This window comes from Triplophysa rosa, linkage group LG3, assembly GCF_024868665.1.
Source record: "Triplophysa rosa linkage group LG3, Trosa_1v2, whole genome shotgun sequence".
NCBI classification, from domain to species: domain Eukaryota; kingdom Metazoa; phylum Chordata; class Actinopteri; order Cypriniformes; family Nemacheilidae; genus Triplophysa; species Triplophysa rosa.
Genome location: NC_079892.1, coordinates 6,285,564 through 6,303,477, shown reverse-complemented (window position 1 = coordinate 6,303,477; position 17,914 = coordinate 6,285,564). Strand labels below are relative to the sequence as shown.

At 38.9% G+C, this 17,914-nt stretch overlaps 1 protein-coding gene across 5 annotated transcripts in view; it reads left to right on the top strand.

Annotated features, from left to right (window-relative positions):
- nav2b (neuron navigator 2b) overlaps positions 1 to 17,914 on the top strand; it is a 74,323-nt gene that overhangs the window by 45,905 nt on the left and 10,504 nt on the right. For 2 of the 5 annotated variants that reach the window (XM_057329490.1, XM_057329485.1), the window contains 10 exons: positions 6,219 to 6,348; positions 7,830 to 8,127; positions 8,411 to 9,083; positions 9,647 to 10,033; positions 12,154 to 12,314; positions 12,580 to 12,762; positions 14,143 to 14,195; positions 14,311 to 14,334; positions 14,687 to 14,761; positions 17,296 to 17,379. In XM_057329490.1, coding sequence (XP_057185473.1) covers positions 6,219 to 6,348; positions 7,830 to 8,127; positions 8,411 to 9,083; positions 9,647 to 10,033; positions 12,154 to 12,314; positions 12,580 to 12,762; positions 14,143 to 14,195; positions 14,311 to 14,334; positions 14,687 to 14,761; positions 17,296 to 17,379 — 2,068 coding nt within the window. The remainder of the gene's footprint in view (positions 1 to 6,218; positions 6,349 to 7,829; positions 8,128 to 8,410; positions 9,084 to 9,646; positions 10,034 to 12,153; positions 12,315 to 12,579; positions 12,763 to 14,142; positions 14,196 to 14,310; positions 14,335 to 14,686; positions 14,762 to 17,295; positions 17,380 to 17,914) is intronic. The other 3 variants (XM_057329488.1, XM_057329486.1, XM_057329487.1) reach the window with 3 other exon arrangements.

Here is a 17,914-nt window from a genome sequence, read left to right as displayed (position 1 = left end):
ATATTATTATTATTATTTATCATCATATCGTTGCTTACAAAACCTCAGGTGTCCAAAATTGCTGTTTTTCAGGAACCGAAAAAATACTGTGCTTTTTAAATAATTAAATACTGTGTTGTCAAAGTTGACAAGCACTTTTTATTGGTTAGATATTTGCCAACCCCCAGTGACGAACATAAAGGGTAATTAATAATAATAATGTTTTATGACAAAAAATAAAAATCACAAAATATGGAGATACGAGGTTTCAGAAGGACAGCAGCAATATAAAAATTCCTGTTGTTATTTTATTTCATTTTATTTATTTACATATTTGATGCGCACTCAGAATAACCACTGCGCACTGAAATACCTGGACTGATTTTCAAGCTTTTTCACTGTATTTAATCATAATTGTATAAAGTTTTTATAAATGATTATTAATCATAATAAATCGAATATAATGTACTTGATGTGCACTATAAGAGCAACCACTGGGCACTGAAATATATCTCTATGAACTGAGTTCAGGCCTTTTCTCTGTATTATTTACTCTGTGTATAATAAACATTTCGTATTAGAAACAGGTTTGGCGACCACTCGAATTTGCCTTTAAGCTTTGGCACATTACGCATGAATAACTCGACTTAATTAACATCTTAACGTTTCTTTCTAAACCAGCTCTGTTCTGAGACCAGCTTATGGAGTAAATACCCATCTCCTTTTGAAGTCCTGCTGTGCTTAAAACTGCTTTGTGATCAGATTACCATTCCTTCTGCTGGTGAAGCCGCTCCCCTCCGCCTGTGGTTGGCTGTGGGTTGTTTGAGTGTACGTGTGTGTAAAGGTCTCTCTCTCTCAGTCAGAGCACTGTAAAGCTGAGAGGGGGAAGTAGTGTAGTGGAGATGCACATGAAGCTCCCTGCCACCCAGTTAAACTTTAGCAGCCTCACACCGGCTGCTCCAGGATCAGGCTCCTGCAAGGGAATTCGGCAGCCCGACACTCGGAGGTAGAGAGGAGGAATTTTCTTTGTTTGAGGATTTATGGGGTGGAAAGTTGCTTTGCCACGTGGGACTGTTTTTGTGTGTGAGAGTCACAGAGGGAGAGTGAGTATGTGGGGTGATGACAGCCTCTTATTTAGCCAATTCTTGATCTCAGATCAAATTAAGAAATCTTGTTTTAAAAAGTGGCAAAAATGGTTGTTTGGAAACATGCCTGAAGGCTTTTCTAAAACAATCGTGCTGTGGAATGGGAAAAAGAAAAAGAAAACACTTTTGTTACCTCGTGATTTACCTGAGAAGCGTAATTGGTGAAAGGTTGAGATAATTGTTTATTGGAAAAATAAAGATGTTGATTATAAGACGTTTGCAGAGAAGTAAGTAGGGCTTTTTTACACAGTATACATAGAAATCCTGTTGTTATGTATGGGGCCATGTGTTATGATGTTTTTTGCTTTATGGTGATAATGTTATTGTGTACTTGACACTTTATGGTTACAGTTCAAGGCTGTTTTGATTATTCTCAGTTTTGCATGCGTCTCAAAACTAATATTAACAAATATTTGGTTTACACAATGTAGCAATATTTTGGAAAGGTAAAACCATAGCACCCAGCACCACAACATTTAAGCATGCTTGACCTTCTTAAAGAACCAGTAACGACAATTTAAAAACGACAATTCAAACCTCCTTGACTTTCTTTCTTGTGCCAAACACAAACGATATTTTGAAGAACGTTTGTAACCAAACAACATTGGTCCCCATTGACTTCCATTGTATGGACACAAAACCACTCAGACGTTCCTCAAAATATCTTCTTTTGTGTTCCACAGAAGAAAGATTCATACAGGTTTCATAAGGGTTGAATACATGACGACAACATTTTGGGTGAACTATCTCTTTAAAACAACACACCAGTTAATGATCTATTTATGTTTCTTAAAACCAAGACTTTTCTGGTTAAAGTACACTTCCTGATCTCCCGCGATGCCCGGCAACAGTGCTGGGTCACTGCAATGATGGCTATTCTTGCAGAACTAACAGACAGACCAAACAAAGCAAACGGGGCTGTGTGTGCAGTCTGGCTGTAGTTAGCAACTCCACGCCGATCCTCTCATAACAGGTCTTTAGAAACAAAACCAATTTCCTGTGCTGTGGATCATTCCCCCCATATGCTTTTACTTCTTTGGGGCTTTGCGCTAATCTAATGCCTCAGACATGGCAGGAGATGGGGGCTGGGTTTTTTTGCATGTGTGTTTGTTTATGCTGGGGGTAGATGACAGGTTGTTATGTGTATATGTATGCTCAGCCGTGTCCACATATAGTGTCCGTGTAGTTGCTCTGCACACCTGCGTCTTCAAATTATATATGTAGATACGTGAATTATGGTTTAATATTATTTTGTAAATGTTGCTTTTATGTTGGTGGTGACAGATTTTAAGAAGTAGGAAGGATGGAGATAGAGTTGACGCTCTACATACAAATGCTTACTGTTTTTATTCAAAGCATCTGGGACAACTGTCAATGTCTCTATATGGAGATTTGCCTATAGGATTTGCCTATATAATATCTCTTTCTCTACACAGTGACGAGGCTTTTTTACAATCTCACATATACAATATATGTAGTTTCAGGAAACACTCCATTGTTTCAGTGTACCCAGATTTGCCAAGATAACAAAGTCGGCAGTCAAAGTCAGAGACCTTTCTCCTCAAATTCTCTTTTATCTAAGATCAGATTATATGAACTACATTTAACTATACTGCTTAAAATAGACAAAAATAATAAAGTCAGTTCTCATTCATTCCAACAAGATAATAAATAAGCGACCTCCGAGTAACATTTCCCTCTTGGCGTGTACAGTCACCCCTCAGCAACAATTATAAAAGCTAAAATTCTGCGAACATTAGAAAAAATTTGTTTTATTAGACCAACAAATTAGACAAAAAATACAATTTTTTAAGTTATATTCCATCTCTATAATTTTCCATAAATGTATAATTTAAAGAATAGATTTATTTATATTGTATAATTTAAAATTTCATTTTTTAATGTGATAGTTCGCCTCAAAATGAAAATTCTGTCATCATTTTAAGCCTGAATGACTGTTTTCTTCTGTAAAACACAAAAGAAGATATTGTGAAGAATGTATCCAAAAACATTGGCCGCCATTAATATGGTAAGGACACAAAACCAATGCAAGTCAATGGGGACCATCGGTTTTCTGTTACCAACATTCTTCAAAATATCTTCTTTTGTTGTCTACAGAAGAAAAATGCCATGCGGGTTTGACATGACACGGGGGTGAGTAAATGATGACAGAATTTTCATTTCGGAGTGAATTATCCCTTTAACATACATACTAATATAGACAGCATAAAATTAAACCACTGTAATTGGCTTTGGAAAAATCTCTGTTAAATGCATAAATGTAACGTAAACTTCTTAGTACTACACTAGCATAATCAAGCCCCAGTGTAGACTGACAAGAAGCCACAGCAGATCGGTTTTAGATTTCATATGGTATTAAAAAGGAATAAGTGACTCATTACAACCATTTATGTATGTTTTTTGGTCGTGGGGGCTTTTTGCCTGTCAGTGATTGCATTTACTCTCTATAGCATCTGACAGCATACGCCACATGATGAATGAACTCGATCATTTAACCAGAGACACGCAACACACACAAACACATCAGCACAAATGTGTGCGAGTGCTTTTAATGACAAATAGTCCCACCGGGACTGAATTTCTCACAGCTCATTAATACAGGAACCACAGACGTCTCTCCACGCCACAGTTGTTGAGTATTAGTTATGTGGAGCGCGCTGTGACAGACGTGAACTATGGGGACTATCAAAACAAATATCTATTCACCTCTGTCGCAGGGCTTCAGAACTCCCCTGGAGATAAATAATGATTGAACACACCTTTTGATACTTGACTGCCTGTGAATGTGATTGTGAGCTGGTTTGTTTGCCTGAATGATCCTGAGAGATGGGAGGGATTAGCTGGGCTTTAAGTGTTGATGGGAAGTTTTGTTGCTAAAGTAGTTTCTCTAGCATTGCTCGAGCTTGGGGTGGGCTACACTGGAGACTTGTGGGTGTTTGGGCAGGCGTTGTTTGGGTTTAGCAGCTAGCATTGAAGAACTTCCTGTATACAGTACACACCCAGAGTGATACACGTATCAGTGAATGTTCTATGCCTCTAGGATTATGTCACCTAAAGCCGTAACGTTATCAGTTATCAGAGACGGTAATGAGATAATAAATAAGAGACATTTTGAAGTGTACTTCAGGCTTTACTCGGACCTTTTTTGCAACATAAAACTTTGAAATATGTCCTGATTTCTCTTTTTCACGAAATTATAATGAATGGGAGAATGTAGGTTTTAAGCTTCAAATAGGATGCAAAAAAGTAGTTCATACGATTGAGCCTTATCCTCCTTATTTTTTTCTGAAAATATACATTTTTTAAATCTTAGTAATTGTTCATTCAATAGTTCATCCAGGGCTGTCACGATATTACATTTGTCATTGCAAGATTTATGCACTGCAAAAATATTTATTGTTATCATTATCGTGATATACATTGTCTTTACGTAAATGTTTTCGTATCATTTTGTTCATGCTATCAAATTTCATTATCTGTTTTTTGGTCAATAAATCACTCTCAAAAACATACAAGTGTAAGGAGGCAGAGAAATGTTATAACCATTGTGCCTCATAACTCAACTCAACTCAACTAAACTTTATTTATATAGCGCTTTTTACAGTTTTCATTGTTACAAAGCAGCTGTACAGAAGACATATTGACTATAAGCAAAACAATTAAAGTTGCACAGAAGACACAGAAGACAGACATACCCACAGACAAAACACTCCACACACACAATATTCACACGTACTAACACACATAGACAAAGACACACACACACGGATGCGCACGAACACACCCACGTACACAGACAAGTACGCACACACACGCGACGCGCACACACACGCACAGTGAGAGCACACATTTAATATAAAGGAGAGAGAAGCACGGGTTAAATATAACACTATAAATTCCTATATGCAGTATTAAGTAAAACTTTAAAATTCTAATTCTAAAGCAGCCCCCCCAGCCAGGCAAATAGTGCAAAAAACAGTATGCAAACAGTGGCGAGGAACCCAAAACTCTAATCGAGAAAAAAAACCTCAGGAGAACCCAGGCCCAACCAGGGGATTCCAGTTCCCCTCTGGCAAAAGCTGCTGCCTCTGCACAAGCTCCACAGAGCTTGCACAACAAGGCTAAATAAAAATAAATAAACTTACTAATAAGGTCAATTATAGTTTTAAGATTATCATTAATAATCTAATAGCATTTGAAATCATAAGGCAACATTTTAAATGGGTGATGAATAGTTTATGGTATTATGATACTATACGATAGTGTTGTTTTTAATGTCATGGTTATTGTCGGGACGGTATATTGTGGCACCACTAATCCAAATATGAAAATCCTCTTAATTTCTTCAACCTCGTGCCATCCCAGATGTATATGACTTCTTTTTAGCTGAAATCTAAACTATACTGTATGTATGTGTGTGAATGAAAACGTTCAATAACCTAATAATAACTTCTTTAGCAATGCTGAAACCAAAACAAACACGTACTTGCTCTAAATTCAAATATATCAATGATTTCAAATATCGTTGGTTTTTGTTTCTCATGACAAAATATCATACGACTAGTCATGAACTATAATGTAGTGATGTTATAATGTATATAATTGAATGTATGTATATATAAATAGTAAAGTGTGGCTCTTCGACCTCCACCATGATCACACACACACCATACTCATCTCAGGTTTTCCCTCGGAGCAGAGGCAGTTTAGTTCCATATAATTTTGGTCAGGCCCTGCTGAGCATCCTAATGGCAGGAGCGCTGTGGGAAACTGGGACAGCAAGGCATTGAGAATTTGAGGCACAGAGCTAATTAAAACAAGTTTTGAAGAGCAGAGAGACGAGCCTTATGTCTCGAGCATGATGGGAATGCAGGTTTTTACGCTCGGGTCATCACTTTATGCAGTCTGTGGAGATTTCATGACTTCTCACAGATGTTCTTTGCAATAGCCTCTTATTCTGATGGATGTTCTGCTTTCATGTGTCCTTTCCTACGTTTGCTACATTGCGTGCTAACTTATCCTTATGGTGACGTGCGTACATTTTCAGAATGAATGAACTCTTTTTCTTTTCAGTTGGGACGACAGCAGTTCAGTCAGCAGTGGCATCAGTGATACCTTGGATACAGATGACCTCAACACCAGCTCATCCCTTAGCTCCTACATCAACACCCCATCAGTCCCACACCGGGACGTAGAGGAACAGGTCAGTCATTGATACCAGTTGTAACTTCAAAGCGTCTCTCAGTCAACGGAATGAGAAACATCTGCAGAACTTCACATGGGGAACAGTAGATGACTGACAGAATATACAATTGATGCATTTACTATATAAAGGCATAGTTCAACCAATCGTTTATTCACCCACATGTTGTTCAAAACCTGCTGTATATGACTCATTTTAATTCCCTGTGGAACACAAAAGAAGATTATTGGAGAAATTTTGAGAAGTTTTGGGTCCATACAAGTCAATGGGGGTCAATGTTGTTTGGTTACCAACGTTCTTCACAACATGTTGGTCTAATATATTGGTGGTATAGTTGCTTTAATGTACTGCTGATTCTTATAAATATTGTTAGGTCATTATCAAACTGTTGCCTGTGTTTGCTTGCTGTGTTTGTCTTTGTTAGCGTGAATCAGCAAGCTGACTCAACTCTCCCCAATGATAGATCATCTCTATAAGCACCAAACAGGTTTATATATGCTGAGCAAATGGGCCAGTACAGTGAAACTGAGTAACTGTGTCTGTCTAACCTGTTCTTACAAGATGACCTCTTTGGCAAATAACCTAGAGAGCCACGTCTGGATTCAACGATCTTGCCCACACATGTGGCGTATTGGTGTCTGTTTATCATCTGGGTTTTAATACAGAATGGCGTTTGCAACCCCTTAACATAAAAGCTTGACAAAGTTAAACCTATAATCTTGCTCCCCTCATATATCTCTAACCTTTCACATGTAACAATCTCCACCCAGCTGGGAAATCCATCTTGAACCGCTTGTTTTTTGGGATATGGTTGCTGGTCAGCCAACTAAAAAAAATCAGCTATCGTATTCCAAAACATAGCCGGGATTTCCCAATAGGGTATGACTTTATATTCATGGTTTCACTTGTTCGCTTGTTTTTGATCACGGCACCACACGCATCTCAGATGTGGTTTCCATTACCAGCAAATGATTTTATATTCAGAAAGAGTCAAAAACTAGAAGCCAAATATTCCTTAACTTCCACACCCTTAAACCTTTTTCCTTATGTAATCTCACCATTCTTCAGGCCCGAGTGGAGCAACGATTTATTGTATTAGCGTAGAGATAACAATGTTTTGGAATTGGCCCGATAACAACTGGAGGCTATTAACATTCCTTCCTTGGCAATAATTTTTATGAGGATTTTCAGTAGCGGCTGAACAATGAACTTTTCTGAAAGAGGGTGACGTCATCTTGGCTAGATTTGTGAAAGGTCATGTAATAAATGGGTTGGATTCAACTCTGTGCCACATAAACTTTGTCTTCGTGATGGCCGTTGATAATGTGGGTGAATAATTGAGACCCAAATCTCAATCGTTACAGACATTACGCAGTATGTTTTTATATTCGGTGTGGTAACCGCAAACCATTTGGGCTGGTCAGAATTTGCAAAGAAACATTGACAGCAGGCGCCTATTCCTGTTTTAATTTTTTTTTCAGCAGCTCCAGACGGATGCACAGAAGCATTCGGCCGTGAAACAAACCTCCAACTGGTCCCACGACCTCAAACGTTCAGAAAGGGGCTCTGACGGGGACATCAAAATGGAAACCACGTCCAGGTGGAACCATAGGACCTCAGATTTTTCAGATGAATCTGAACGGAGCTCAACAGGACGCAAGACTCCCATTATCTCTCAAACTGGCTCTTGGAGACGAGGCATGACCGCCCAGATGGCTGTCAGTTCCCCAAGGACCAAAACAACAACACCTACAAACTGTAGCTCGCTCAAGTCACATGGTAAGTGTTCAGATGCAACTTACCTTTAAAAATGAAAGAAACTGTGTTCTATTTTATGGACATGACTCTGCTTCATGTGTAATCTAAGGCCGACGTGAGTCAACCTTTGAGATTTTATCTGTTATCGCAGAACACATCATTGTACCCAAACACATCTCCATTGTTTTATGACTGATGTGCTGCACACCTTTAAACACAGAAGGGTTACGTTCAGACGAGTTCTGACATGGACCACGCTATATTCAAAGCTGTTAACAACATGATTCAATTTTCTGCTTGACAGTCCGTGTCCTCCAACCTCCCACAGGTAAGACCGATGATGCCAAGGTGTCGGAGAAAGGACGTCTCTCCCCTCGCTCCAACACGGTTCCCCATTCCCAGTCGGAACGTCAAACAACCGTCCACGAGACTAAGAAACCTTCCAACTCAACCACACGCACCCCGACCAGTACTTTCGGTTTCAAGAAGCCTTTGGGTTCCATGGCGACCATAACGGCAAGCGGTGCCGTGGTAACTAGAGGCTCCGCCACAGTCGGAAAGATACCTAAATCGATTGCCTTTTCCGGGAGCCGGCTTTCCGGCTGTCGACAGGCCAGCGTGGATGATGGATATTTCCCCCCAAGAGCTCGGACAACTCTTCAGTATCGCAGTTTACCTAGACCCAGTCGTGGAAGCAACGGTAGTGCCGCCGTACGCTCGTCACACCGTTCCAACATCGCTACCCTTGATGCTAGTCTTTGCAACAAGGGTACGGCTACGCTTCCCAATCCGAAAAGTCGCAAATCCCTGGTAGGCACTATAAACCAGACGGACCGAGAAAAGGGTATATACTCAGATGTTGAGAGCCAGGTGCTTAAAGCTGGAGGGGTTACCCAGACAGAGATGCCAACCCAGTGCCAAGCTGGAAGGCAAGCAGGGGGAAAGTATTCAGAAATGTCCTCGCCAACACTGCGTAGGTAAGTTCTCATTTAAAGAGAATCCTTGTTTTTGCCAAAGTTGAGCTTTTGCAGCACCAAAGGTTGAAAAATGTATTTGTGAGTAAAAATGTTGTTACACGTTTGAGTTATTTTTATGTGTTTGGATGAAAGTGCAGATTTAGGTCTTTTAAATATTTATACAGCGGTTCTCAGCGGTGCTGTGTGAACTTCAGAATATTCTCCTTTGGTGTTGGACAGTGTTCACAGAGCTTATGTGTTTATATGGGTGATTTGATGTTAGTTGAGATTATACGTTTTGAACGACCTCGACTGGCAAATACAGCAAGTGTCTTTTCTTCTGTGGCGTTTTTGACATGGCACAGATCATGACGCTAATGTGTGTTCTAGCTGATTAGCTTTTTGGTTTTGACTGAGCGCTCTCTTTAAGTTAGGTGAACCAGATTGGAGATAGACTGATGGTATCTGAGCAGTCAGTCCATGAAGTAATGAGAAAAATCAAAAATACGTCCCTTATCTTACGTTTTTTGGTTTGCATGATGGGTGAAAATGTTTGTCTCACGTATCTTTTTTCCCCATTGCAGGCTTTTTGGTGGCAAATCTGGCAACAAGCAAGTTCCAGTCACCACCGTGGAGAACATGAAGAACTCCACCGTCATCTCCAATCCCCATGCTACTTCCCTCCAGCAGGGAAATGGAGATCTAGACACCCAATCTGTCTCCAATGGAAGCAGTAGTTCACTTTATAGTGACAGTCTGACAGTGACCTCTCGAGGGAGTGGAGAACAGGGGCTTTCCTCCGTTGGTACCAGCCCTGGATCAGCTTTCTCATCTTGGGGAGGCCGGGATGGAGTGAGCTGTCTTTCTCAAAGCCCCAAGCACACTTATAGTGACTCAACGGATGTTTCCATGGGAAAGGAAGACTTTTGTTTGAATCGAACCAGCAGTGCTCGAACTGGTCTCTCAGACAGGTGAGAAATTAAGTTGGAGTCGCATACTGTATTTCACATTTGTTTATGTCTGTATTGCTCAGTAGGAAATATAGTTGCAGTATTTGTTGACTAGCATAACCATTAAAGGCATAGTTCAGCCAAAAACATTCCAAACCTGAATGACTTTCTTCTGTGAAACACAAATGATGTTTTGAAGAATGTTTGTAACCAAAACAACATTGGCTCCTATTGACTTCCATTGTATGACCACAAAACCACTGAGATGTTTCTCAAAATATCATCATTTGTGTTTCTCCAATAGTCATGCAGGTTATGAATGACATGATGTGCAAATGATGACCGAAACTTTATTTTTGAGTGAACTGTTCCTTTAACTGAAGGGACTACAAAACAGTGATGAGAGAAAATGACAAAATTTTGGTCTCTTAAGTGCTCCAATTCTCCAACCTGGATTATTTAACACAAACCTTTTCATCCAAAGCTATATAGACACATTTTCATCTGTCTCTTTATTGAATTTGCCAGCATCATGTTAGAAATGAGTGGCTCTTTCAGCTGTTTGTGACTTGAAAGTAGGATTCATATCACTGATGATCTCTTTCTTCCATTTACTCTCTTTAATCATATACCTTATCTGCCCTTTTTTCTCTTCATCTTTGATTTTGTCTGCCCCTTTACCCACCTATAAAACCATATGCCTTCACCCTCCGCTAGTCCTAAATTTACCCACAATACATTGCCATGGAAACAGGACAGGTAAAGACTTTTGTCTTTCATAAGTGTATTATGCAAGTTTTCTAAAACAAACTTTTTTTGTCAGCTGAACCCCTTTGACCTAAATTATTTACCCCCTGAGATTAAGTAAATGTTTTAATAATTTAATAGCACAGGTACATGTTTAACTTAAAAACAGATAAAAGAATCAATGTTTTTGAAGTTTCTATCGGTCGTATTTTACATAACTATTGATAATATTGAACCTGTAACATTTCTTTGCAATTTAAGTGTAATCAAAGCAGTGTTGGGTAAGTTACTCTGAAAAAGTAATTAATTACTAGTTACTAATTACATATTCAATAGTGTAAATAGATTACTGTACAAATTACTCTCTCCAAAAAGTATTTAGTTACTTATTACTAATTACTTTCTATATCCTACATCAACCTTGATTAGTTAAGTGATTCAAGGATAGGCATGAAACGGCTCTTTTAATTCATTCAAATAAATAATATTAAACTTCATAAAGTACTCTTATTAACTGACCAAAGTATTACAAATGTGAGAATTATACATTAAAGCACAGATTTTAAAGTTAGACTCTGAATTTTGATGTCAATTCCACTATTACACACACATATATTACACAAAGTATTTAGTTTAATTACATCAAAAGTAACTAATTAAATTACAGAAAAAATAAGAGTAATCCCTTACTTTACTTTTTCAAGGGAAAAGTAATTAAATTACAGTAACTAATTACTTAGTAACTAGTTACACCCAACACTGAATCAAAGTAACGGAAGCAACTTGTCTGTACACTGGTAGACATAAAGTATATCAACTCACGAACCCCCTTCAATTCCATTACGAACCACCAGGGGTTCGCGAACCCCTGTTTGGTAACCCCTTTCTTCATTGTTATACTTAAAGTTTGTAATCTGTGCAATTTGCATCACCAAACTGATTTGTTAAAATAATGATTGTTTTCCTACCTCTGTCTGCCATTGGTTGGACATACAGAACCACCATAAATAGTTGTTAATTTTACGTAAATAATTGCCAATTTTGCTGTATTGAGCACTGAGCAGGATGAAATACTAAAACGGAGCAAACTTTTGATGCCACCACCAAGCTGCATATGAAACTGGCCTAAGAGAAAATATTGAAACATTGTAAAAATTACTTTTATATTGCATTAAATACTGTACACTACTGTATTTCTTTTTGTAGTTTATCTTGTTTTATTTCCAGCTGACCTGGTTAAATATTACGCAGTATGTAAGTAAATATGGTCATTCGAAGCGACTGTGCTTATCTTGGCGTTGTGGCATTTTTCTTGGAGTTGTTTTCATGAGAACCTACATACTGATTCGAGTGCTCTGTCCTGTCCCCTCAAGTACGCTTGTTCAAATCTGCAGGTATGCCCATGTGGCCCAGATCAGAGGTCATGATGAGGCCCGTGATTGGCTACGTTCTCCCTCTGCTGTTGGACTCCCAGACTCGGCAGGCTCCTCCCCTTTTCCCCCGGCCTCCGCACTCAGCTCGCCCTCCGGCACACGCTTCAACTTTAACATACTTGGTAAACACAAGCAAACACTCACTTACTAACACTTATTCATAAACCTTGGGGGGGTTACGTGTAAAACAGCTGTTTATATAATCTGTTAGGTTTTCACTTCTAGGGTATTGTGTGTTTTTTTTTATGCGCTTTTGCTGTTACCGTCTATGACAAATTCAAGTCTGCTCTTTATGCATTACTGTGAACGCATTACTGTGAACTTAAAATGCATGAATTAGACTCAATCGTGCTGTTTGTTGACTTCGACCCTTTGTTGACACTCCAGGCAGTCCCACCACGGCTTCTCAGATCCACCTTGCAAACCTACGCAGCACCAGCGGTCAGGGCAACCACGACGGCCCGTACGACCCCTGCGGTGACGCACGTCTTCGTAATTCCTCTGTGAGCCTAGAAGAAAAGGTCCGCACCATGAGCGGCTCTGGATCGTTCAGGGAGGGCTTGGAAGAAGGTAGAACTTTGTCTAAAACCATTCAGTCTAGCTTTTTACATTTATTTGACATCACAACTCATAACATCATGTTTTTAGAAAAGAACAAATAGACCTGCATTGTTCAATTTGGCTAATCACTAAATGATAGGTTGTTATTAATGTTAAGGATTTTAACAACATCGGGCTATAGCGCGTGTCCTTACGTGCGCCAAAGCATAAACAAACAAAGAACGGCTTTGTTGGCCTTGCAGTCTTACGCAGCAGTTAAACTTGATTTGATGATTAACTCGCCCGTATTGGCTCTACACGACTTGTCCCCGAGCTCTTTTCGCTCGCTTTATGATTCATGTCTTTCGAAGGTGGTGATGGTGTTGATTTCAGTGCCCATGAGCTCAAGCTGGAGTTATAGTTTCTGGTGTTCAGACTTGTAAAAAGAACAAAATTGGTGATCGCTATGATTTGTTTCCTCATTCTAACGTTGGCGCAAAAGCGTTTTTCTGTCATGTTTTTGCCCAACTCTTTTTGTTCGTAGTAGCTAGGTGTGTTGGCTTAAAGTAAATCATCTTCTGTGAAGTTTTAAGTCATTTCCTTAAAATTACTCTCCTTTGTTGTCTTCATCTTTACGCACCCTCGTGTCACTTAAAAGTTTTCTTGTCATTAATAATAAAATGAGTACTAAATGTTTTTTCTTTGATTGCATCTTATCTTGCCAAATGGTACCAAATGGGTCAGGACAGGAAAAATATGTGCATATCACTACTTGAGATTTCTGCATCATTTACAGTTTCCATGTCATACAAATCACCTTCTAACAGAAATGTAGGTTCTAGGTAAATTGCTGCGTACTGGACTATTTGCTTTTAATGGTAAAAAAACAAGTTCACAAAGTTTAGAGAGCCTTTATAGTTTAAACTTCCCTTTAAGCAGCTTGCTTGAACTGTGAGAAAATCATTTTGTTTCTTGTGATTTGTCATTTTTTTGTAACTAAGTGTTGCAACCTTAAAATAATTTTAGTTGCATACCACTTGACACAGTTATTTCTTCATTTAGGAATGACAAAGCGGGAAGGACAGACACCTATAATTCTTAGCAAATTTGCTAATTTTTATCTCTACAGCTAGTTAATGCCCTTTCATCCACATATGATTTTCACAGTACGTTTGTTTTGGCATGCTATTGTCCTTTGTTCCTGCTGGGCTTTTTGGTTGGCCGATAACACATCAAGAAAAAATAAACGCATATACATTTTCACCATTAATCTTCCAGAAGTTGTTTAAAGTTGTATTGTTTAATAAACAACACCCTACTCAAATATGATAAGCACGGCATGTGCTTAACCTATTTGTGCAAACTAAAATAATTGATAGAAAAGTTTTTAAACAGCCTTTTCATCCACAGTTCATGGTTCCTCTTTATCTTTGGTCTCCAACACGTCTTCAGTTTATTCTACGGTAAGTCAATGTTTTCGATAGCTAGATATTTTTATATTTTTACAAATGTGTAGCATGTGTGTTCAAAATACTTTATTTAAACCATTTATCCTCTTTTTCTGTTTTCCGTCCATAGCCAGAAGAAAAGGCTCAGACCGAGGTGAGAGCACCATCCCTCTATTCATTGTTGAGTTGCACATTGGAAAGTGTAAACAACCCCAGCACTGTTTTTCTTATACACTTTGTCATTTTAAACACACTTTGATGTAACTATGTTTAAAGTCTTGAAAGTTTCCCCCGTTTGTCACGATCCTCTTGGTAGTTATTGTCCTTGCTATTCTTTAATCTCTGTGTTTTATGTCTGTAGCCAAAATTTCCCCCATGCTGATCAAGGGCTTATCTCTCCTAACCAAATTATTATTTACGAAACCATAAACTGGATTGGCATTGGCATCGAGTGTCAGCTTCTAGCAACATGACTTGTGTTTGAAGTTCTTTTAATGTGTGTTTAGATCCGTAAGCTGCGCAGGGAACTGGATGCCTCCCAGGAGAAGGTTTCGGCTCTTACCACGCAACTCAGTGCCAATGTGAGTAGAAAAGTATTAACTTTTTATTTAAATATATTTTTGAAGTTTTTGTATTTTTGCAACTCGGTGCCAATGTGAGTACATACTTGATCATTTCAATTAAACACCTAGCCAGTACTTTTTTCCAAAGCTTTTACATACTGCACCCAATTTCTTTTTTTAAGTTGGTCTTAGTAGTATACATGAGCTATCAGGAAAGTTTTTTGTTTGTTTTTTTATTACTTTTTATGCTACGCATACAACACACAGTAGTGGCCAAAAGTGATGTCTTAATTTTGGAAAATTTTGGAAAAGTATTAGCTTTTTATTTAAATATATTTGTGAAGATTTTGTATTATTGTTGTGTAGTTGTGTTTAGAGTGTGAACTAAAGCTCATTTTTGATCGATTTAAGGAGACTTGGCAAAAAATGATGACCAACACATGCACAAACTCAACAAATAATAATTCAAAAAAAGTTGAATAAATAATAAACACGAAACAAATGTCAGTGTATGCTTTATTTTGTGTAAGCTTTTTTCCTGTGCATATTTTTTGTATAGAGCTCCTGAGGTTGACGTCACGCAATCCGAACTCGAACTCTTGATATACTTGATATAACAGTTGTCCAATAAATAGTGTTTTGTTCAATTTGTACAATACACCTCATATTTAATAAAAAAATTAAGGGACACAAAGCAAAAATTTTACATATATTTACCTCTGGACATCACTTTTGGCCACTACTGTATTTCGTGTACTAGCGTTATCTTAAATTTAGTACAAACTTTTGTGGTTTGAAACTAGATTTGTGTGGCTATGTGTGAGATACCTTTAAGAAGAATCATTTGCACAATGCGGACAAACATGACAGCCAGCATCTAGCCAACTCCAGCTAATGAATCTTTACTTCCACAAGCCCCTATCCATCTGTAAGCTCACATACAGGCTCCATAAGCCCCTCTTGATATATGCATCACGCACACGCAGACACACCTATTGCTGTAAATACCACCTTGTTCCTTCGTAAACTCTTTGAGGTCGCTTCATTGAGGGTTTTTACAGTTTGAAACACCACATGCCCAAACACAAACCTCTGACTCCTAAAGGAAGTCATCCAGATCTCAGCTTCTCTGATTATCGGCTCATGTTGCCGAGTTTACGATACGCTTGTTGTGTTCTGTGCGAGTGGGTTGCGCAGTCCTGAAGTAGAAATCTGAACACGACGTCCTGTCTCATTCTGCTATTACCGTTCATCACACAACAACAGAGATGTTGACAGGCAATGCTAACCTCACTCACCTCGGTCAAGTGCTTTGGCAGCCTCTTAACCAGTACCCATCTCTGAGACGGGTTTGTGAGAAGAGTAAATCCAAGCCTTTCAGACGCAAGTGCCGCGTTACCCGCTCACAAAACAAGAGCAGATGGAGAAGGCGTGAAGTTAGTGAGGTGGGCCAAATATTTTGGTCGGATCCTGCTGCTGTGTAACGATCATATATGCAGATTGTTTAGTCGTTTGTATTGTTCAATGTTACACTTAGGACATTTGTGCTACTTCAGAGAAAGCTATCAGCTAAGTATTTTTTGGTTTGGGTTCTTAAAACGTGTCTTCTGTTGTTGTATGAACTGGTTGTGACTCCGATAGTGAGGCTTTTAAGAATGTGCATACTCCTTAAACTTAGCCAAATAGCCTGTAGGGTGTGTTTTGAATTTGCTTTGTATTGCTGTGATTAAAGGGATACTTCACCCAAAACTGAAAATCCTGTCATCATTTACTCACCTTCGAGTTGTTCCAAATCTGTATACATTTCTTTGTTCTGATGAATGCAGAGAAAGAAATTTAGAAGAATGCATATAACAGACAGATTTTGCCCCCCCTTGACTACCGTAGTAGGAAAAAATACTTTTTTTTTGTTCTGTTGAACACAAAAGAAGACATTTTGAAGAATGTAGGACAGCAAACAGTTCTGGGGCACTTGACTACCATTGTATTTTTTCCCACTATATGGTAGTCAATGGGGGTCAAAATCTGTCCGGTTACAAGCATTCTTCTAAATATCTTTCTCTGTGTTCATCAGAACAAAGGTATTTATACAGATTTGGAACAACTCGAAGGTGAGTAAATGATGACAGAATATTCATTTTTGGGTGAAGTGTCCCTTTAATATCTTGAAGAAAGTTTTGTGTTGTATTACTTCCTCCCATTTTATTTTAACATTGAATGTGTATGTATTTGACTTGTATAATGTATATGTAAAGTATAAATAATGATTGTACTGGCTTCTTTATACTTCTGATGTTGCATTTCATGCCACAACACGTTATCAGACAGCCTGGTCGCACAGACATAGTTGGCACTCTGGGATACATTACTGACAAGCTGCGACCCATATCATTTTTTTTTTAAATATGATCATACTTTAGTTGACTGCTCAACATCTGGTTTAATTCTAAAGCTGCTTTGGGTCCTTGTCCATTTAAGGTAATCCTAAGTGTTGCTTCTTAAAATAAAAGTGATTTATTTTGAGTGAAGTCATTTTATGTGTGTGTCTCCAGGCTCACCTTGTGGCGGCCTTTGAGCAGAGCTTAGGAAACATGACCATCCGGCTGCAGAGTCTGAGCAACACAGCTGAACAGAAGGTGTGTGTGTGTGTGTGTGTGTGTGTGTGTGTGTGTGTGTGTGTGTGTGTGTGTGTGTGTGTGTGTGTGTGTGCGTGTGTGTGTGCGTGCGTGTGTGCGTGCGTGCGTGTGTGCGTGCGTGCGTGTGTGCGTGCGTGCGTGCGTGCGTGCGTGCGTGCGTGCGTGCGTGCGTGCGTGCGTGCGTGCGTGTGTGTGTGCGCGCGTTGGGGGGGCTGTAACTTTTAAAACCTCCCTTTGGAAACGTCAACAGAAGGAGTGATTCATACATAAAACAGCAAAACAAAATGTTTTCGTTTAAGGGTGGGTTAGGGTTGGTACACAGTAGAGCTGTCATAATATCAAAATTCACAACAAGATTATCATGGTCAAAAGGATTCACAATGACAATATTATTGCAATATCGATTGCTTTTTCATTTAGTTTATCATGTGTGTTGTTTAATTGGTCAGTGAATCTCACTCAGAATGGGGTATATGCACACGGAGCAATGACGTACATGCGCTAAAATCTCACCCAGCTCTGTTACATCCGACGC